The sequence below is a fragment of the Gasterosteus aculeatus genome, chromosome 14, assembly GCF_964276395.1.
Source record: "Gasterosteus aculeatus chromosome 14, fGasAcu3.hap1.1, whole genome shotgun sequence".
NCBI classification, from domain to species: domain Eukaryota; kingdom Metazoa; phylum Chordata; class Actinopteri; order Perciformes; family Gasterosteidae; genus Gasterosteus; species Gasterosteus aculeatus.
Window position 1 is genome coordinate 433,775 of NC_135702.1, and position 21,168 is coordinate 454,942.

General features: G+C 46.1%; 3 protein-coding genes across 8 annotated transcripts; 1 reads left to right on the top strand and 2 right to left on the bottom strand.

Annotated features, from left to right (window-relative positions):
- Window positions 1–135: 135 nt before the first annotated feature.
- prpf4 (pre-mRNA splicing tri-snRNP complex factor PRPF4) lies at window positions 136–5,476 on the bottom strand. 2 transcript variants are annotated; one of them, XM_078088558.1, is made up of 15 exons: window positions 5,396–5,476; window positions 4,443–4,633; window positions 4,176–4,362; window positions 3,318–3,405; window positions 2,825–2,904; window positions 2,603–2,696; window positions 2,425–2,519; window positions 2,269–2,327; window positions 1,942–2,065; window positions 1,767–1,856; window positions 1,526–1,648; window positions 1,155–1,262; window positions 816–934; window positions 441–547; window positions 136–343 (listed from the first exon to the last, which is right to left on the bottom strand). In XM_078088558.1, the coding sequence occupies exons 2-15, from the start codon at window positions 4,597–4,599 to the stop codon at window positions 257–259; spliced, it is 1,518 nt and encodes a 505-aa protein (XP_077944684.1). In that variant the 5' UTR covers window positions 4,600–4,633; window positions 5,396–5,476; the 3' UTR covers window positions 136–256. The 2 variants fall into 2 exon arrangements, with proteins under 2 accessions (XP_077944684.1, XP_077944683.1); XM_078088557.1 differs by having other exon boundaries at window positions 4,443–4,660; window positions 5,396–5,466.
- On the top strand, window positions 5,401–7,553 carry cdc26 (cell division cycle 26 homolog). Of its 2 annotated transcripts, none has more exons than XM_040197545.2 (3): window positions 5,401–5,519; window positions 6,920–7,023; window positions 7,321–7,553. In XM_040197545.2, the coding sequence occupies exons 2-3, from the start codon at window positions 6,943–6,945 to the stop codon at window positions 7,522–7,524; spliced, it is 285 nt and encodes a 94-aa protein (XP_040053479.1). In that variant the 5' UTR covers window positions 5,401–5,519; window positions 6,920–6,942; the 3' UTR covers window positions 7,525–7,553. The 2 variants fall into 2 exon arrangements, with proteins under 2 accessions (XP_040053479.1, XP_040053478.1); XM_040197544.2 differs by having other exon boundaries at window positions 5,430–5,559.
- Window positions 7,554–7,773: 220 nt separating this feature from the next.
- On the bottom strand, window positions 7,774–20,652 carry fer (fer (fps/fes related) tyrosine kinase). 4 transcript variants are annotated; one of them, XM_078088555.1, is made up of 20 exons: window positions 20,357–20,652; window positions 19,559–19,735; window positions 18,806–18,937; window positions 18,545–18,718; window positions 18,351–18,450; window positions 16,211–16,394; window positions 15,997–16,134; window positions 15,800–15,919; window positions 14,862–14,984; window positions 14,592–14,793; window positions 14,039–14,137; window positions 13,641–13,847; window positions 13,395–13,517; window positions 12,893–12,949; window positions 12,650–12,768; window positions 10,746–10,840; window positions 10,531–10,654; window positions 10,298–10,452; window positions 10,059–10,181; window positions 7,774–9,914 (listed from the first exon to the last, which is right to left on the bottom strand). In XM_078088555.1, exons 2-20 carry the CDS (start codon window positions 19,625–19,627, stop codon window positions 9,778–9,780), a joined length of 2,481 nt encoding a protein of 826 aa, XP_077944681.1. In that variant the 5' UTR covers window positions 19,628–19,735; window positions 20,357–20,652; the 3' UTR covers window positions 7,774–9,777. The 4 variants fall into 4 exon arrangements, with proteins under 4 accessions (XP_077944681.1, XP_077944679.1, XP_077944682.1 ...); XM_078088553.1 differs by having other exon boundaries at window positions 13,641–13,850; XM_078088556.1 differs by having other exon boundaries at window positions 19,559–19,629; window positions 20,357–20,645.
- Window positions 20,653–21,168: the final 516 nt, after the last annotated feature.

A 21,168-nucleotide genomic window follows, 5' to 3' on the forward strand; every position in this document is an offset into this window, starting at 1 on the left:
CAGTACTTATATATATTTATTACATTATTTAATGTTAATCTCCATTGTTAATCTTTCCTTTTCCATCAACAAAGGTCTATTTTAGTTAGATATTTATCTTTATCTCCCGGAATAAATGAATATATTGTTCATAAATAACGACAATCTTAACTTTATTTAAAAAAAGACAGAATTCCAAACTGTTATTTAAAAAAGAAAAAGACACACAGGCGACGATATCGTTTCATAAACCCAATAAAACCCCCTCATGATGACATCACTCAGACAGCCACAGTTTGAAGGTCCTGTCGTAGGAGCTGGTGGCGATCAGCTTCCCGTCAGGTGACACGTCGACGCTCATCACCTGGAGGAGAAACAATTGTGTCGCGTTAAAGTTCCGATGCGTTTCCACCGATCAGCAGCGGCCTCTGAAAGGACCAATGGGTGAGCAGCGTATGTACCTTCCCCTCGTGGCCGGCGAGCGTCTTCAGCGGCGTCCAGCCAGGGTGACTCCAAACCTTCGCCGTGTTGTCGTAAGCTCCTGTCAACAGGAAGTGACCGTCTGTAGCTGCACACAGACAAACAGGAAGTGCGGTCAGAGACACAAACAACTCACAAGAAAAAAACATGAACACAATATTACATTAAGTTAAAAAAAAGAATAAGTACACATGTCAATTAAAAGAATTATATAGAATTCTAAAATATACAAAACGAAAATAAAATAGTACAGAAATAAATGTAAAATTACAAAAATAAACAAATGTGAATTCAATATAACAGAAAATGAAATGGTATAAATAAAAATACAACAGTAATGTTAGAGATGTGTTTACGTTGGAAGCGGACAGCCGACACCAAGTTCTGGTGGGCGGGGACTGTGTACAAACACTTCCTGTTTCTCAGCTCCCAAACCTTACAGGTGTTATCACCACTTCCTGTAGCCAGATGATGCCTGAGAACACAGAAACACAACTAGTCAGAAATATAACAAAATACATTTAGATTTCTCAAATTACCAAAAATGAATATATTGATTATCAACAAAATAAAGTTTACTTTTACTATTTGATAAAAATATGCAAATAAAATGTATTTACATAAAATATAAATTCTCTAGAATGCCTGTGACTCGATGACACTGTATTTAGGGTGCTCGTCTCTGATTGACTGACCCGTTGGGTGAGAAGTGAACGCTGTAAATCTCCCTCAGGTGTCCCTCCAGGAAAACGATGCAGCGTCCGGTCCGAAGGTCCCACACCCTCCCAAAGGCATCCAGGCCTCTGATTGGATCAGAGCGGCAAACAGTCACAGAGGGAGAGACGATACGGACGCACACAGCTGATACTAAAAGTCCCAGAAAGCAAAGCTACTAAACACAAATCCAGCTCTCTGGTGGAGAAGGAGGCGGGGCTTCCCAGCACAGTGACGGACACGACAAGGTGTTTATTGAACTCCGGTATCGAGAGCATCTTCACATTCATCATCAGTACTTTGACAGCTCTACTGCGAAAGGCAGTGTGTAGTAGTACAGTGTGTACTTTACCCAGTAGCAGCCAGGGACCCGTCGGGGTGGAAGTGGAGGTCGTGGACTCCTTTGCTGTGACCTTCCTGGTGGAGGATTTCCTCCTGAACCTCCAGATCCCACAGACGCCACGAGTTATCATAGCTGAGACAGACAGGTGTGTAAGTACTGTGTGTGTGTACTAGTACACAGAAGTACAGACAGGTGTGTAAGTACTAGTACACAGAAGTACAGCATAGGTGACGGTTCGGCACCACTTTACCTGGTGGTTCCCAGGAACCTGCCGGAGGGATGCCAGGACACCCGAGACACGCGGTCGCTGTGACCCTCGATGTCAGCCACCGGCTCGTCGCTACGGCAACCAGGGAGAGACAGACATGAATGAGCGTGTGAAGAGCAGGGTGCCGTTCCTCGTCTCCTCGTCTCCTCCCTCCTACCTCTCCAGGTTCCACAGCTTCACAGACCCGTCGGCGGCACAAGAGGCCAAGCTGACGTCTGATTGGTCGATGGAGACTCCGGCCTGCGGCCGGAAGACGACCGAGCCGACGTGGGAGCTGTGTCCTTCAGCCAATCAGGAGGCACGTCATAGAGAAAAGGGGTGTGGTATCAGTTAAGAGATTTTAATGAACTGATTCTAATATACACACACACACACACACACACACACACACATATATATATATACATACACACACACTTCATGAAACAAAAACACAAAATAATAAATAAATGCTAATTCTAGATAAACGTGAAGCTCCGCCCACCTCTGAGTGTGCGAATCAGGCTGCAGTCGGGGACAGACCACAGCTTACAGAGGCCACTCCTGTGGGGGGTTAGCATGTTAGCATTAGCTTCGTCGTTACGTCAGCATGAGTAATTATGTAAGTATTGTCCTGGCTAAAGGGGGCGGGGCTTGTCACCAGGAGCCGGTGGCCAGCATCTTTGAGTCGGGGCTGAAGTGGCAGAAGCTGATTGGTCGATCGTCACCGATCTGACTGCAGAAGTTGTTCAGATTCTGCAGAAGTAGAAGAAGTTGACATTCCTCCGTTGTGCTGTGATATACTTTGGGACGTAATATTCACATGAACTCATTCTGACCCTCAGACTGTTTTGCTGCTCTTGCTGCCGTATCGCCCTCGTTGCCTCGGCAACTTCCTTGAGAGCGCGTGCAGCCTCCAGACGCTTCATCGCCCTGACGGACCAATCACAGGAGGAGCTTGTGAGTCACAACCAATCGGAGTCCTTGGAGAGCTCAAACTTCCATCTCATTCATCACACATTAACACACTTCTGTCTCTGATTGGTCGGTTACTGACTCACCTTGGCAGAGAGTATTTGGCCAGCCAGAGGCGAGCATCCTTCAGGTAGGCGGAGCCTTCGTGGTACCACGTCTGTTGGCACTGTGATTGGTCAGAAGGAAAGAACATGTGAAACGTTTTGTAAAAGTTTGTGAGTGTCGGGGTGTGTGTGTGTGTGTGTGTGTGTCAGGGTGTGTGTGTGTGTGTGTGTATGTGTGTGTGTGTCGGGGTGTGTGTGTGTGTGTGTGTGTGTCAGGGTGTGTGTGTGTGTGTGTGTATGTGTGTGTGTGTCGGGGTGTGTGTGTGTGTGTGTGTGTCAGGGTGTGTGTGTGTGTGTCGGTGTGTGTGTGTGTGTGTCGGTGTGTGTGTGTGTGTCGGTGTGTGTGTGTGTGTGGGTGTCGGTGTGTGTGTGTGGGTGTCGGTGTGTGTGTGTGTGTGTGTGTCGGTGTGTGTGTGTGTGTGTGTGTGTCGGTGTGTGTGTGTGTGTGTGTCGGTGTGTGTGTGTGTGTGTGTACCTCGTCCTGGGACCTCTTGGCTCTCTCGTCGTCTCTTCTGGATTTCTTCAGAGCATCCGGACCGACAACAGACAGAACGCTGCGAAGTCTGATCACAAACAAACAAAGTTCAGGTTTCTGATGAAATTGATCGTCATTCATTTTTGATTCTTTACACACGGCAGATAATAAACAAATAAATCTATTGATTTTTGTTGTGTAAATAAAACACTATTAAACGCCACGAAGACAAATGTTTCCTGTAAACTTTGCTTATATTTTTTTTACACATTTGAGCCTTAAATACTTTTACGCTTGAATATTTTCTATCATTATTTTGGAAATTTTCTGTGTTTGTATCTTATTGTGAAGGTTTGTATTTTGGAAATTTTCTGTGTTTGTATCTTATTGTGAAGGTTTGTATTTAACAAAGTTTCCCATCATCACTGTTAAATACATTTAATGAGTAATAACTGATCTGTGATCAGCGATCTCTAATTGTTACTGAGATTCTCTTTTGTGTGCGAGCTGTTGCTGATGAGGTCACAGCTCCGATGTGATGTCATCATGTTTGTGACACCGCAGGAGTATTAACGGAACAATAACATCCTTTTAAATAGCTGAAAATGATCTCTCTCTACATTCCTATTAGATGTTTAATCGTCCATCACATCACAGGTCATTTAGCTGACGCTTTTATCCAAAGCGACTTACATTACACTTTTAACTCGTGGCTTTTTACATTTTGCCGGGGGAGTAATTAGGAGTTCGGCGTCTTGCTCAGGGACACTTCGACACGGGACATGGAGCAGCCGGGGCTCGAACCACCAACCTTGTGGTTCCCGGCGCACCCTCTACTCTTGCACCACGTCGACCCACCTCTCGCGCCGGTCAGCTGGTCCCTCTCCGAACAACGTGATTGGCTCCCCCAGCGCCCGGAGGCCGGCCTTGACCTCGGCGTCGTCCGTGGAGACGGTGATCTGACGGGCGCGGCGCCGCTGCTCGAAGGCGGCGAGCGCGTCCTGCTGCCGCTCGCTGACGCGCTCCTCCATCTCCAGGGTCTCTCCTGCACGGCATCATGGGAAACAAGGCGTCACTCACGCGTCACACGCACTGCAAGCCGTGGTCTGGGACGGCGAGACGCACCTGACGAGATGTTGATGTTTCCCGCCTTGATCCCGGCCTTCACGCCATCGCCGCTCCTCCCCTCGGAGCTGAGGCGCTCCCGCTCCTTCTCCTCCAGACTCCCGTAGTAGACGCGAGTCCGCTTGGAGGCCGGAGCAGAGTCCTCCTCGTCCGACATCTTGATTCACTTCTTCTCCTCCTGCTCTCGGCCCCTAAAGAACGAAAGACCCGAGAAAACTCTGCAAAAAGTTAAATAAAATCCCCAAATACGTTAAGAAATGAGACAATACATTTTTTTTAAGTGACGCGTTAAAACATACAAATATAAAACTGCAATAGGTCATTTTAAAAAGGTGTCGCATATGTCATTAATAATAAAAACATTTTTTGAGAATAGACACTGAAACGGTTTTTAAATTTACTGAACAGAAGATATTTCTTTTAGTGCTTCACAGGAAACATAGAAAGTATTCACAGCGCTTCACTAACCCTGACCCCTTAATAACGAAATAAAGACACCGTGATCGTAAAATAACTACAGTGCATTATATGAAAAACAGGTTAAACACATGTGTTTATTTATTTAGAACGTTGCTACATTTCAACAAGTTCTTTGCAGATCATTTTCTCTTTAGTTCTCCTCAAAGTTAAGAAGTTGTCCATCATCAGTATTAATTCCTCACTCGATGAGTGAATAAATCAGAGACTCGTTTTCCTTCTGAACAACAAGCGGGTCAAAAAGTCAAACAAAGTCTAAAATGAGTCAAATCGGTGGTGAGAAGAGAAAAAGCACAACGCGGTTCACACGGCTAGCGTTAGCATTAGCGTTAGCATTAGCGCTCACAACAAGCAGTGAAACGGGTGCGTCACGCATCACGTGAGCCTGGCCTGAGTCGAAAGGCGCTACGTTCGACTGAGAGAACTAAAAACATTACATTTATAAAGACGAATTAACATCATTTAAAAAAACGTACCTAAGAGAATCGAAGCGACGGCGTCTTTAAGCAATGTGACCCGGATGTAAACACGTGATCTGCTTCTGGGGTCAAAGGTAGTTCTTCCGGTTGACAAAGCTGCAGCCAACAGATGCGAGAGGAGGTAAAATCCCCGGAGCATATTTTAACGACACACCTGTCAGGTAACTACACGCGTTGAAGCGTGACCGTGAGTGAGCAACCGTGTCTGTTTCCAGCTATATGAAATGTTTTTAAGCGTTCGAAAGGACCGTAGCTGGTTAGCTTAGCTTCTGTTTACCATCAGACTGAGTGTCCTGAGGGCTATTGCACAAAACCAGGATAAGGGATTAAGTCTGGATATTAAAGTCATCCTTGATGAATTTAGCTTTGACTTGGTTGCACGAAAGCAGTTTGAATTAAACCCAGACAGGAAACCTTGGTGATTTATTCTTGGCAGCTAGCCTGCTCCAGATCAGGCTAACGGCCGGGCTAACGGCTAAGATGAATCCTGGAGTCTCATGTGATAAATCTGCTGCCGCTCTGACCCACGTGTTGGATGAAGAAGCAGTGATATTGGAGCATCTCACCATCCCACAGATGTCTGTTTGGCACTGAGCTTGTTTTCTAAGCCAGGCTGTTAATAAAAGCACTATTTGTCGTACTGTCAGTGTGTGTTTGCCACTGAAGTCCTTGGCTCACATCTTTATTACCTTCATGGACACAGAAGAATGTGTCACATTAAAGAGGATTTCCACACATTCCGTACATGGTGATAGTGTTTGATGCACTGGAGAATGTAGCATGTATGACGAGGTGGAGCAGTATCTGTCCCACCCTGAATCCGGTTCTGCTACAGAACTTAAACAGATAAAACCACAACCCATTTTCCATCTCCATGCGTCACAGGACACACACGCACACACACACACACACACACACACACACACACACACGTTGTTCCCATTGATCAGGTAGACTGCAGTGTCTCCCCTATGGGGGTCGGTAGGTAGTCGGGCAAACGGTTTGGCCAGAAGGGGGAATAGTAGTAAATGGGCTGTAGTTGTGTAGCGCTTTTCTAGTCTTCCGACCACTCAAAGCGCTTTAACACTACATGACATCATTCATCCATTCACACACTGACAGGAGAACCACACACAGAGACACCTGCCCATCAGTCACTAACATTCACACAGCTGCAGGACCCGTGTGGCTTAAGTGTCTTGCCCAAGGACACATGGACATGCGGGTCCCCCGGGCCTGGGATCGAACCACCAACCCTCTGATTGGACGACCGTGTTTCCCCCTTTTTCTATGTTATCTCCAAATATCTTCATTAAGTTCACCCTCCATGTGACAAAAACAATCATCCCAACAAAGTTTTTTTTAAATGATTTATTTTAACAAATACTGTCACGTATCTGCGCTGCGCCTTAAAGTCTCTGAACATATTCATAGATATTGATTGTAAACATCGATCATATATCAGCTACGGTTTAAGGCCACACACACTTTCAAAAAGCTTTTTTTGGTTTGTTCGTGAAGGTTCCTCCGAGTAAAATCAGAAGATGTTGAGGAGGAAACCGACTCGTCTGGAGCTGAAGATCGACGACACCGAAGAGTTCGAGAGCGTCAAGAAAGAGCTTGAGGTTTAAATCCCTTCTGTAGAGCCCAATCGATACCATCACGTTAACCGTGACTCACATGAGTCAGTACTGTCGATGCTTAGTATCAAATTGATTATTTAGAAGATGAATAAAGTAGTCACATCAAGAACGACTTTATCCAGTAACGAGAGGACTGACTGATCCTAATAATTGTTCGTCTAAAGGTTTAAGTTTTCATGATGACATTTAATTCATTTCATTTTCAATTCGCTGATGAGAAACCTCATGATAGTCTGAGTTTCTGCTTTTATTATTTAAGTCTTTTTGTTTTCATTACAGGCCAGGAAGCGTCAACGTGAGGAGGCGGAGTCAGGAGGTGGAGTGGGCGGGGCTTCTGTCATCAGTGTTGACATAATCGGGGGCGGGGCTTCAACATCTTCAACAGCCGCTTCGAGGGCGGAGCTTATAAATGAGCGAATAGGTTACAAGCCCCACCCCAAACCGGCCACGCTGCCGACCTTATTTGGAAGTTTACAGTTTTAATAAATTACAATAAAAATGCTTAATCAGAATAATCGTTGTCACTGGTTTTGTCAACGTCTTATTCCGAACACCGATCCATCGAGTTAATAGTGACACTTAAGTTCATCACATTACATATTCGTGTATATGTATTAAATGTCTGTTATAAAAAGTTCTTACTTGATAATTAAATACTGTATTTAAAATAATTCCGTTGAAATAAGAATGTTCTAACGACATAACATGCATATAGAAATGACATCAGGAGAGTTTGTATGATTTGTTTTATTTTCATAATAAATGCTATATTTTTCATAAAGAAACTTATAAAAGACAAAGATGGTTAGTGTTTGAACACGGCAAAAAATTCAAAGAAAAACAAATTTATTTACATTAACAGTAGGCGGAGCTCTGACATCACTAACATTTAAGCCCTCACACGGTCCAGAGTTATTCTGACCAATCAGGACTCACGATTAATTACAGAACGTCTTTTCAGTTTCCATGACAACCAGGAAACCAACAGAGTAAGTGCAGATGATTTTATATAGAATTGTTTTGGAAACGATTCCATCAGACAAATGTTAACTTTGGTTTAGAAACAATAAAAATCAACAAAATATTTGGAGTCTGATTGGTCCAAAAAAATCCTAAAAAACAAATTGGTCGGAGTGGGCGTGGTCTGCGCGATGATTCACAGCTGTTATTTTGAAAATAACGGTCAGTTCTTCCTCAGATTCCAACTGTTGTAAACTTTGGGGAAACACTGGATTCACCTCAGTTTGTTATTTAGTTTTTTCTGACATTTGAGCCGTCAGAGAATCTAAGAGTTGTTAAAATCATAAAAACATAATAAATTAAACTGTAAAAAACAAACTATTTAGTGTTAACAGCTGATTTTTCCTCAGCAGTGGAAAGGGTTTTAGAGTCCAAGCCGTTGCCCTGGTTACGGTAGTGACGGGTGACGGGACAGATTTCCACTCTTTCTCTTTCACAAGTTAAAGCGGACAGGAAACCAGAGGGGTCTTTCAAAATAAAACGATAGATTAGTTAAGTTGATGTGAGATTGATACAGACAAAGACCTTTAATCTGGTTTCATTTATAAGTAATTCCACTTCCTCTCTTTTGTTCCGTCTTGATTGAGGCGGTTTGATTTGAAGTTGTTGTCGTTGAGCTCCGGAAGACGAGGAAGCGGAAGACAAGAAGTAACCTCAGGGAACATCATCACCGAAAGGTCATGTGACTGAGACAGCCTAGCTAGCATGACTGCTAGCGTGCTAATCAAATGTAGTTTAGGACTTGAGCAGCTCTTCCAAAAAATGTTTTTTTTCTCAAAATGTGTTGATGCACAGAAGAAAATGTAACTGAACATGTTGTACCATGCTAACAATGTGCTAACATGCTAACAACCTGCGGCTACAGCACATGCTAAGCTCTATCTGATTTACCGACAGGGTTTTTAAAAACGTTTTGCTCAACTGACAATTTGTAATACATTTATAGATGCTAACATAGCTAGCTACATCCGTGCTAACGTCATTCCGACCCATTAGTAGTGTTATCCCAGAAGTTTAATGAGCTCAAACACTCAGCAGCTAAATGTTTAATTTTTGGGTTTGTAGATGTTTGAGGACACCCACGTAGTGACCACACCCACATATTGACCACGCCCATCTCCCATCAATAATTAATTCAATTTGATGAGGACAAGTTGATGTCATCACCTGTTCTTGATGGCAGCACAATCGTGTGATGTCATCACATCTTCATGGCATTGAGGCTGTGTGACGATGTCATTGCTTATGGTTAACGGCGACCAGGTCGTTTGATGATGTCATCACTTCTTGATGGCGGCGAGGTCATTTGGTGATGTCATCACTTCTTGATGGCGGTGAGGTCGTTTGATGATGTCATCACTTGATGGCGGCGAGGTCGTTTGATGATGTCATCACTTCTTCTTGATGGCGGCGAGGTCGTTTGATGATGTCATCACTTCTTGATGGCGGCGAGTTCGTTTGATGATGTCATCACTTCTTCTTGATGGCGGCGAGTTCGTTTGATGATGTCATCACTTCTTCTTGATGGCGGCGAGTTCGTTTGATGATGTCATCACTTCTTCTTGATGGCGGCGAGTTCGTTTGATGATGTCATCACTTCTTCTTGATGGCGGCGAGTTCGTTTGATGATGTCATCACTTCTTCTTGATGGCGGCGAGTTCGTTTGATGATGTCATCACTTCTTCTTGATGGCGGCGAGTTCGTTTGATGATGTCATCACTTCTTCTTGATGGCGGCGAGGTCTCGCTGCAGATCGGAGAACTTTGGTCGTTCCTCAGGATTGTACTGCCAACAGCGTTGCATCACTTTGTACACGTCGTCAGGGCAACGCTGAGGACAGGACATCCTGTAACCTGGCACCCGGGAGGACAGAGACATGTCATGCATCAGAAGACAAGACGACGCCACTTAATTCCATTCTACTATAACTATCTGTAAGTGGTCATTTATTTCTAACAATTAATAAAGTGTTTGATTGTTACGAGCTCTTTGTTTACCTTTCTCCACCTGCTCTCGGGCTTGCTGATTGGTCATCCCAGGATAAGGACACACCCCCAGACTGAAAGTCTCCCACAGCAGGATCCCATAACTCCACACGTCACTATCAGAGCTGTAACGACCTGCAACAGCCAATCACAGGGCAGGAGATATCAGCGACCAATCACAGGGCAGGAGACCAAATGTCAACGTCATGAATAAAACATCTATTCATCTTTCGTTTTGGTCTGTCTGTCACCGTAGTTCAGGGCCTCCGGAGCCGTCCACTTGATGGGGATCTGTTTGAGTCCCGATGAGGAATAAATGCCGTCGTCCTCCTGACGACTCATCCCAAAGTCACTGATCTTCAACACGCTGCCTTCTCCCACCAGACAGTTCCTCGCTGCCAGGTCCCTGCCACAGGACAGGGGGACAGACGGGTGAGTGACCCTCTGCAGCCGGTGAGAGACCCTCTGCAGCAGGTAGACTCACCTGTGGATGCAGTTCTTGCTCTCTAGGTACGCCATGCCGGCAGCAGCGTCTACGGAGAAGCGAACCAGCTGCTTGGTCTTCAGCTCGTCCTTCTTCTTCCTCAGAAAGGACAGGAAGTCTCCACCTGGGGGAAAGTCACGCCGTTAAAACCGACCAATAAAAACACTCTGGGGGAAAAACAGAAAGGCACCGAAGCGTCACTAAGCTCCGCCCACCGGGAACCAGCTCCATGACGATGTAGATCGGCTGTCTCTGCGTGCAAACGCCAATCAGCTTCACGATGTTCGGGTGGTCGTACTGCTTCAGGATCCTGCAGCCAATCACAGAGCGGGAGACATCACCGACCAATCACAGCATATCTATAATATATAATATATATGCGCCACGACGACCCCATAGATCTACTTCTATGTATTGATTGATGATATATTGAGTACTGATGGGTTCTCATAGGATGTGAAGAGAGGAAAGGGGGCAGAGCTATTTACGGGAAGATGACGGACACGCAAAGGAAGAAAGAAGCAACAGCTGACAGACGAGATCCAGCTGGTAGAAAGCGTTCAACGGCGCGCGACATGCGAGCGAGGCCCCTGGGGGTCAGAGGTCACTTATTGGGACGTGGGCGAGCGCTGTGGTGGCGTGTGGTCGGGTCGTTAAGCGTGACGGTTGAGCTCGGAGGCACAGCGAGTGTTTGTTAAAGTAACCGATTCATTATGCGTGTGAAACATCACATGGGGCCTTTGTTCATTTCAATTAAAATACTAAGTAGCAGCTCAGAGTCTCAGTTCCCTTCAGAGGGGAAACTGCACCAGCTTAATGCATCAATCAATACCGCAACGGCATTGATTGATGATCGATGTACCGATCGATGATTGATGATCGCAGGGGTTAGAGAAGGTGTGCTGGGAAGCACAAGGTTGTTGGTTCGATTCCAGGCTGCCCCATGTTCCATGTCAAAGTGTCCCTGAGCAAGACACCTGACCCCTAATTGCTCCCCGGGCAAAAATGTGAAAAAGCCGTGAGTTTAAAGTGTGATGTAAGTCGCTTTAATAAAAGCGTCAGCTAAATGACCTGTAATGTAATGTACCGATTGATGATCAATGTACCGATAGTATTGATCGATGATCAATGTACCGATAGTATTGATTAATGTATTGATTGATGATCAATGTACCGATAGTATTGATTGATGATCAATGTACCGATAGTATTGATTGATGATCAATGTACCGATAGTATTGATTGATGATCAATGTACCGATAGTATTGATTGATGATCAATGTACCGATAGTATTGATTGATGATCAATGTACCGATAGTATTGATTGATGATCAATATGCCGATAGTATTGATCGATGTACCGATTGATGATCAATGTACCGATCGTATTGATTGATGACCAATGTACCGATCGTATTGATCGATGACCAATGTACCGATCGTATTGATCGATGACCAATGTACCGATCGTATTGATCGATGACCAATGTACCGATCGTATTGATTGATGATCAATATACCGATAGTATTGATTGATGATCAATATACCGATAGTATTGATTGATGTATTGATTGATGATCAATGTACCGATAGTATTGATTGATGATCAATATACCGATAGTATTGATTGATGTATTGATTGATGATCAATGTACCGATAGTATTGATTGATGATCAATGTACCGATAGTATTGATTGATGATCAATATACCAATAGTATTGATCAATGTATTGATTGATGATCAATGTACCAATAGTATTGATTGATGATCAATGTACCGATAGTATTGATTGATGATCAATATACCAATAGTATTGATCAATGTATTGATTGATGATCAATGTACCGATAGTATTGATTGATGATCAATGTACCGATAGTATTGATTGATGATCAATATACCAATAGTATTGATCAATGTATTGATTGATGATCAATGTACCAATAGTATTGATTGATGATCAATATACCAATAGTATTGATTGATGATCAATATACCAATAGTATTGATTGATGATCAATGTACCGATAGTATTGATTGATGATCAATGTACCAATAGTATTGATTGATGATCAATGTACCGATAGTATTGATTGATGTATTGATATGCCCACCTGGCCTCCGACAGGAACCTGATCTTCAGCTCTGGAGGTAAATCTTCTTTACACGTCTTCACAGCCACCGGCGTTTTGTCGCGCTGCAACGTTCCTATGAACACCTCGCCAAAGTTACCCTGGCAACCGGCAGTCAGCAGTGCATGATGGGAAAAGCAGCGAGAGCAAAAGGTTACGAAGGGAAAAACACCACAGAACTGTAGCCAAGTGGATTGGGAGACAGGAAACAGGAAGTGAGGTCACCTTCCCCAGCAGCTCCCCCAGCGCCACGTCCTCGTGGTTCAGGATCCATTTCTTATCCTGCAGACAGAAATAACCAAGTACACATGTAAGTACACACAAAAAAAGGAATGTACACATGTATTTAAGGGAAACGTCTGTATTTAGTAGCAAAAGTGACTTTGTACATGTGCTATGCTTTGATGCTCACATCTTACTTTGTGTAATTATTCACGTTTTGTCGTCAATAAACCCAAATAATTACATTTCTACTGAGCTGACACATAATCGGTTTTAGTTCATCATACTAGTGTTTCTGGTATTAATACTAGTCTCCAGTACTGATACTACAGAATATTTATATTCATTTTTTTAGCTCAGTGAGTTGAATTCATTTTTAGATATATGAAGAGATGTATCCTGTGTTGTACTTGTTCATTAATATATAAGTATCCATACAGTGTAACAAGTGTAACCCTCAGTATTGTGAAGCAAAGTGTGTACATATGTAGAAAGAAGCGGTTGCCTTGACGACGGGGTTGAGCAGCACAACTCCGGACTTCTTGGTGATGACCTGTTTGGTGGAGAAGTGATGCTCGATGAGCTGAGGAATCGTAGAGAAACCGGTGCCCTCGAAACGGTACTGAGTCTACCAGAGAGACAGACAGAGACAGACAGAGAGACAGACAGAGACAGACAGAGAGACAGAGGGAGGGTGTTAATGTGTGTCCGTGTTCAGTCTGTTTACGTCCTGACGTGTGTTTGTACTTACGTCGGCGTACTGGATGATGAAGTGTCGCCTCTGCTCGTCAGAAAACACCGACAGGACGTACTCGCCCGGTTTACCGTGACTCTCCCTCACCAGGAAGTCTCCCTGTTGCCGTAGCAACTCCTGGGCCTCGGTGCGGGGGATGGCGCCGTGGTACCACTCCTGCTCCGCCAGGGGGCGCTCCGACGTGGGGATCACATCAAAGAACTGCTGCTGGGAGGAGCGGAGGCATCACTTCAAATGATCTCTATCGACAAATTTGGGCGCTACAATGTTAGCTTAGTGTAGCAGCGATGCATCGAGGAAACAAGCATCTTAAAAGTTGGTCATTCCAGGTCTTTCAGAGAGAAAATAAAACAAAGTCAGATTCCTTATAACTGCTGATGACGTGATGAGCTCACCGAGGAGGAGGAGCTCAACAGGACTTTAGGCGAACGAATCATTCCGGCCAGAGAGTGACGCAGAGTGTCGAACCGAGAGCTCTTCTCCTTGGTTTTGTCCTGGAAACACAAACATGATGTTTAGTGTTGATCTGTATTGTATTAAGTGCTCATCCCGCAAAACTCACATCACAAGTGAACGCATCACAGCGACGTCATACGGGTCTCGTGTTAACTGAGCTATGGTATCTGAAGTGGACCGCCGTCGGTTGGCTGTTAGCTGCTGACGCTAGCTCCCCTCCTGTTAGGACGAACACTGATAGGCTGTCCACGATGTCACATGATTATTATTATTATTATTACAGGTCATTTAGCAGACGCTTTTATCCAAAGCGACTTACATTACACTTTAAACTCAAGGCTTTTTCACTTTTTTTGCCTGGGGAGCAATTAGGTGTCACGACCACCACATGATGAGAGATCAGACACGTCAGTGACGTCATCGTCAATGATCCTACTGAATTAGAGGAGGTGAAGCTCTCAATCAGACAACAACCCAACGGTGAATATTTACGGTGGATCCGACTGAGCGGGCGTCGTCCTCGTACGGCAGTGCGGGGGGAGGAGGCGGCGGGGGCGGGGAGGTGGCGGCGGCGGCCATCTTGGCGTCCAGCAAGGCCTTCTGGGAGGCGAGGCGGGCCTCTGAGCCGCGTAGTGATTGGACGGCGTGATGAAGCTCGAGGACAGAGAGTTTCTGACTGAGCAGCAGGACACAGCTGAGGGGAGAGACAGACGGTTAGAGAGAGAGACAGGTGCAGACAGACGGGCTCCTCCTCTAACTCACTCGCTCTTCCTCTCCGCGCTCTGCTGACTCGTCTGGATTTTTGAGTCGAGCTCGTCGGCCATCGCCTCCTTGGTACTCAGGTTCTGCTGAGTGAGGGACAGCTCCTCCGACGCCGAGGACAACCTGCGGGGACAGGGAGGTGGAGGTGATCGAAACGAGAGGCTCGATGTCTGGGTTTTTAGGATAATTAAATGGAATAACCTTCTGAGTACGTAATTCGGTGTATAAACATGCACTTCTATTTCCAAACCAGGGGAACTCACTGGACACTGAGACCTTCTCAAGAAGAACACTTCTCCCACAATTCATTCTTCTCAGCAGTTGGACTTTTTTATTTCATGTCTGTGTACTGCATTGTTGTGTATGTTGCGTTACCTTGTGTCCTTAAGGTTTATGGTTGGTTTGAATTAACATGCAGCTAATTGAATGTAGAATACAGTATTTCCTCTTTGGTTTAGCATTAAAATGTTTTTGTTTAGCATACTGGGATATGTGTATAGTCGGGTGGCGGCTTGTGCTCGAGCGGTGATGGTGGGTGGACAGACAGACCAGCTGAGCACCAGTAACTCTGGACCATCAGCACCGACGGGTTGGAACACGTCACAATGTCGGGCTGCAAAGGGGCGGTAAATTTCACTAAAACCTTCCATGGGAAGTTACGTGTTTGTGTGCAAAAGCACTTAAATGTAGTTGAGAAGAAGACTGCAGGCCTCCGCTGGAGCCCTGGGTCACCATAGCGAATACACGGTTATTCAACATATTTAGTTAATTACTTGACGTTAACTAATTTTTTATATTTTTATTAGAAATGTGGCACGTCTGCTTATGTCACATATGACGAGATTTCCAGTTTATTCCCTTTAGTTTCCACGGAAAGTTTCCAATTTCTTTATATTTTGCAACCCTAGTGTTGAGTCTTTTATTTTAAAGGAGCTCACATGGCCTGCAGGCTGTCGGCTGTCAGCGTGTTCCAGAGGATCTCATTGGCCGGCAGGTTGTCCGTCTCGTCCAATAGAGAGGCGTCAAACTCCACGCTCGCCTCCTGAGTCTCCGGAGACCTGAGGGGGGAGACACCGTTACCACGGCAGCAAACGCACAGACCCGGTTACTATGGCGACCGCGGCCCCCCTCTGACCGGTAGGCATCGATGAAGTGCTGGTACTCGGCCAACGGGTCGATCTGCTCCACCGCCGCCGAGATCTCCTGGTGCGCCTTGACGATCTCCTCTGTCAGCAGGCTGCTGATCTCACAGTACTCCTCCAGGATGCTCTTACTGCGCGCACACACACACGCACACGTCACACACGCTCCTCACACCTCACGGCGTGGCACAAGGTCACGTGACTCACAGCGCGAGCGTCATGTCCTCCTGCATCCTCTGCAGGGCGTCCAGCAGCGCCGGGGCGGCGTGGCGCCGGTGCTCCTCCTGCTGCGTGCGGGCGCCGCACACCGCCAGCACGTACTGGTTGTGGAGGTTGTGGAGCTTCGCCGTTGCTTTGTCGTAGCGCTCGCGGGCGCGCTCCGCCTCCCGTCCTGTGATTGGACGATAGGCTGTCAGCAATTCTTTGGAGCAAAAATTCCCAAAGTGTGGTGCGGGCTCTCCTGGGGGGCGCGCGAGGGACGTAATGGTGGTCTAATAATAATAGTTCATATTAAATATAATTTGTAAAACACCCAGTCTTTATAAAACATGCGTAACTGTCAGGTGGACATCTGACGCTCCTCCTTCTCAAACCCACCTCCTACTTCTTGCGTCCCACTGGCTTCACCTCTATCGCCCTCATTCACCCCCCTGTCTCCTAACCAAACTCGGTTTGACCTCTTGACCCCATTCCATCTTCTACAATCTATCGCTCCTGACCTTCCTCCGTTCCTCACCTGTCTCATCAACAACGCTCTGTTATCTGGCTGTTTTCTCTGAAGGAGGCAAGAGTCAACCCTCTCCTGAAGAAACCCACCCTCAACCCTTCTGAAGAAAACAACTACAGACCGTCTCTCTTCTTCCCTTTCTGTCCAACGAACGTGTGATCTTTAATCAACTCTCCTCCTATCTCCACCATAACAACCTCCTTGACTCCCACCAGTCAGGCTTCAAGGCCGTTCCACAGAGACTGCTCTCCTCGCTGTCTCAGAGCAGCTCCACACTGCGAGAGCCGCTCTCTGTCCTCTGTCCTCATCCTTCTGGACGTCTCTGCTGCATTTGACACAGTCAACCACCAGATCCTTGTCTTCTCCCTTCAGGAACTTGGTGTCTCAGGCTCTGCTCTCTCCCTTCTCTCGTGGCCTGGCGAGGATCTGTGTCGGAACCTTGTCCTCTTACTACTGGTGTTCCTCAGGGTTCCGTCCTGGGTCCCCTCCTCTTCTCGCTCTACACCAACTCTCTCTGCGCTGTCATTCGCTCACATGGCTTCTCCTACCACAGCGATGCTGATGACACCCAACTAATTCTCTCCTTCCCTCACTCGGATCTCTGCCTGTCTGACTGACATCTCTCAGTGGATCCGCCCACCATCTGAAAATCGACCCCGACAGACGGAACTACTTCTCCTTATGTGAGAAGATTCTCCTTCACAGGACCTGTCAACTTTGAGACTCCGTGTTAACGTCCACTTTGACTGCAGGAACCTCGGCATGACGTCGACAGCCGACTCTCCCTGACTCCAACATCACTGACAACACCATCCTGTAGATACTCGCTCTACAACATCAGGAGAACACGTCCTCTTCTCACTCAGAAGGTACTGATTCAGGCTCTGGTCGTCTCCCTCCTGGACTACTGTAACTCCCTCCTGCAGGTCTCCTGCTACCACCATTCCACCTCTGCAGCTCATCCAGAATGCAGCAGCTCCACTGGTCTTTAACCTTCCTAAGTTCTCCCTCACTCCTCCACTCCTCCGCTCTCTTCACTGGTACCGGTGGCTCATCCAGTTCTAAACATGGTGCTCACGTACCATGCTGTGAATGGATGGGGTCCAGCTTACATCCAGGACCTGGTCCAACCCGACATCCCGACCTCTGACCTCTCCGCTCTGCATGTGATAAACTGCTTGTTCCTCCTCACTGAGAGCAAAACACTCGACTAGATCTCCACTCTTTGCTGTCCTGCTCCTAAATGGTGGAAGGAGGTCTCTGAAGACATCAGGACCACAGAGAGCCTTCACATCTTCAGACTAAAGACACACCTCTTCAGACTCTACCTCCACTAACACACTAACTACCTGCAGCACTTACATTGGACTTATAATGGTTCTTATCTACAGCAAGTTGATGAAATTGCACTTTCTTGTTCCTTGTTCTTCTGAGTTTGTTTCCTTGTGGTTGAAATGTTCTTATTGTAAGTCGCTGGATAAAAGCGTCAGATAAATGACATGTGATGTCATGTAATGATTTAGGGTCACATGACTGTGACATGATGTCATAGTTTCACTGAGGAGAGCACAACGTAATGTTTATAACAGCTTTTAAAGGAATGAAATGTTGAAATGAAACCTTTCATCAGCGCCTCTCGGTACTTCTCTTTGGCGCTGTTGGCGTCGCGGCTCAGCTGACGATACGCCGCCTTCAGCTTGTCGAGGTCAGTCCTCGTTACCTAGCAACAACACAACGCCAGCATCAGGACGAACTGACACACGAACACACACACAAACAGGGACACACACACACACACACACAGGAACACGCACCTTGTGGGTGTGGCTCTCCAGCTGCTGATGAAGACTCTGGTAGCTCTTCTTCACCTGCTGCTTGTCTCGGATCAACGTGGCCAATCGGTGAAGAGGACCCGAGTTCAGATCATCAGCGTGAGTCCTCATGACGCGTCCCAGAGCCTCGGTCTGTCGGACCACCTGGGACCAGGACTGTGGGGGAGAGACAGACAGGGCTGAGAGAGACAGACAGGTGGACAGACAGACAGGCAGACAGACAGGCAGGCAGGCGACCCCCACCTTGCTCACGGTGCTGACGTAGTCGGCGGCTTCCGGTTTCTCTGTCTGCTGAGTCATGCTGAGCAGCAGAGTCGCGTATTCTTTGTCGCTCTTCACTCGCAGCGTCATGAAGCGCTTCACCGTCTCCAGCAGCTACAGACACACAGGGACCGAGTTAGACACCTGACCCAGTACCTGAGCAGGTAGTACACACACACTGTACCCGAGCAGGTAGTACACACACACTGTACCTGAGCAGCTAGTACACACACACTGTACCTGAGCAGGTAGTACACACACACTGTACCTGAGCAGGCAGTACACACACACTGTACCCGAGCAGGTAGTACACACACACACACTGTACCTGAGCAGGTAGTACACACACACTGTACCTGAGCAGGTAGTACACACACACTGTACCTGAGCAGGTAGTACACACACACTGTACCTGAGCAGGTAGTACACACACACTGTACCTGAGCAGGTAGTACACACACACTGTACCTGAGCAGGTAGTACACACACACAGTACCTGAACAGGTAGTACACACACACACACACACACAGTGTACCTGAGCGGGTAGTACACACACACACACACACACAGTGTACCTGAGCAGGTAGTACACACACACACACACACACAGTGTACCTGAGCAGGTAGTACACACACACACACAGTGTACCTGAGCAGGTAGTACACACACAGTACATGGACAGGTAGTACACACAGTACCTGGACAGGTAGTACACAAAGTATAGATAGAGTACCTTTAACTCCCAGTCTTGCAGCTTCAATAATCCCTCGTGGGAATTCCTCAGATCCCGACCGAACCCCATCTCTGATCAAACACACACACACACACACACACACACACACACACACACACACACACACACACACACACACTCTTTCTAATGGCGAACAGGTATTGATTGCATGGTTGTCTGAGAGAGAGAGAGAGAGAGAGATTATTAGTATATACATGTACATACACCTGTAGTTGATGATACTCTAAAGAAGTATTGTGTAGTACTTTCAGGCTCAGCGTCGACAAATGTCACACGTTTGTTCCAAAGAAACTCTCAGAATGATCTCCAAACCGTAAACACTTCAAACCCATTAACGTCCTAAACAGACACGTTCATTGAGCATAACATCATTTCTTAGATCGTTTCATCCCTTTAAATATCCTCCATGTTTGGAAATGTTAGAAAATCTGATCCGATGAAAGTCTCCTGTCACTCTGAAAACATCCTTCACTTTTACTCCAAAACTTCCACAACTCTTCTCAAACGTATTCCCTCACTTTTCTTGAAAGCCCCTTTAACTCTAAACCACATCAAACCGCTTTTAAATTTGGTCAACTTCTTAAAATCTTTAAATTCCATCAGAGCCTGGTGAGAGCCCGAAGCTAAGCTAACGCTAGCCGCTGCTCCTCCTCGCAGGAACCAATGGGAAACTGAAGCTAGCATGCTAACTCTGAAGTTTCCATTGGAACACTGAAGCTAACGGACCGTCAACCTCCAAAAACAAACACGTAAACGAGCGGACACGGGCGAACTCACGGTGTTTGAGTCCGTGTAGGTGCGCGCGTTGCCCCGGTAAATATAGAACAAGGTGACGGGAGCAGGCGGAGGAGCGCTCGCTGTTTTCTCTCCTTCTTCTTCTACGCTTCCGGCCGCACAGGCTCCGGTGACGCGGTGTGTTCGGCGGCTGACTCGCTGTCCGGTCACCGCTTCTCTGCCGTCCTACCGGCGCATTCCTCCGCTTCTCCGTGTTTTACTCCTCGTTTGTTCCTCCTGGAGTCCGGCTACAGCTAAGGGGGCTAACAGGGAGGGGCTTCCGGAGGAAACGGACAACGGGGGCGGGGGGGCTCTGTTATTCTATATTTATTAAAACAACCAGTAGCTTCCCATCAGTGCTTCTATGAATTCATAGTCATTCATTCCATTTTTTCTTTTTAAAAACAGGCATGTTATCATATCAAAATCATAACTTCCCTCTAAAACATTTCCCCCATGTGACCTAATGTAGATTCAACCAGGTAAAGTGAAGTCAGAGCTTCATGAGTTAAAGCTGCATTCTCTGTAGCGACCAGCAGGGGGCGACTCCTCTGGTCCCATAGAAGTATTGAAAATGTATTGAAAATAAAAATAAGTGGACGAAAAGTATTTTTGGGTTAAATATATTGTTGACTGAGTTGTATAATTCTTTTGAATAAAATATATTGTTTTCATATTAGCTGTTTTATATTTTTCGGTTGGAGATTTTATATTTTCAGATTCAAATCTTGTTTAATGTTATATTTTCAAGTTTCAGATATTTCTTTCACTTTCGTATCAGTTTTTTTTTCACATTCAGACTTTTGACCCTGATG

Excerpts from the sequence above, each read along its gene's own strand:
- fer (XM_078088553.1), bottom strand. The coding sequence starts at position 19,627 with ATGGGGTTCGGTCGGGATCTGAGGAATTCCCACGAGGGATTATTGAAG. Across the intron at positions 18,451-18,544 it reads TGGAGAGCCACACCCACAAG|GTAACGAGGACTGACCTCGA; the intron begins GTGCGTGTTCCT and ends TGTTGTTGCTAG. Across the intron at positions 15,920-15,996 it reads CACTTCATCGATGCCTACCG|GTCTCCGGAGACTCAGGAGG; the intron begins GTCAGAGGGGGG and ends CTCCCCCCTCAG.
- cdc26 (XM_040197545.2), top strand. The coding sequence starts at position 6,943 with ATGTTGAGGAGGAAACCGACTCGTCTGGAGCTGAAGATCGACGACACC. Across the intron at positions 7,024-7,320 it reads GCGTCAAGAAAGAGCTTGAG|GCCAGGAAGCGTCAACGTGA; the intron begins GTTTAAATCCCT and ends TTTTCATTACAG.
- prpf4 (XM_078088558.1), bottom strand. The coding sequence starts at position 4,599 with ATGTCGGACGAGGAGGACTCTGCTCCGGCCTCCAAGCGGACTCGCGTC. Across the intron at positions 2,697-2,824 it reads GCCAAATACTCTCTGCCAAG|GGCGATGAAGCGTCTGGAGG; the intron begins GTGAGTCAGTAA and ends TTGGTCCGTCAG. Across the intron at positions 1,857-1,941 it reads AAGCTGTGGAACCTGGAGAG|CGACGAGCCGGTGGCTGACA; the intron begins GTAGGAGGGAGG and ends TGGTTGCCGTAG.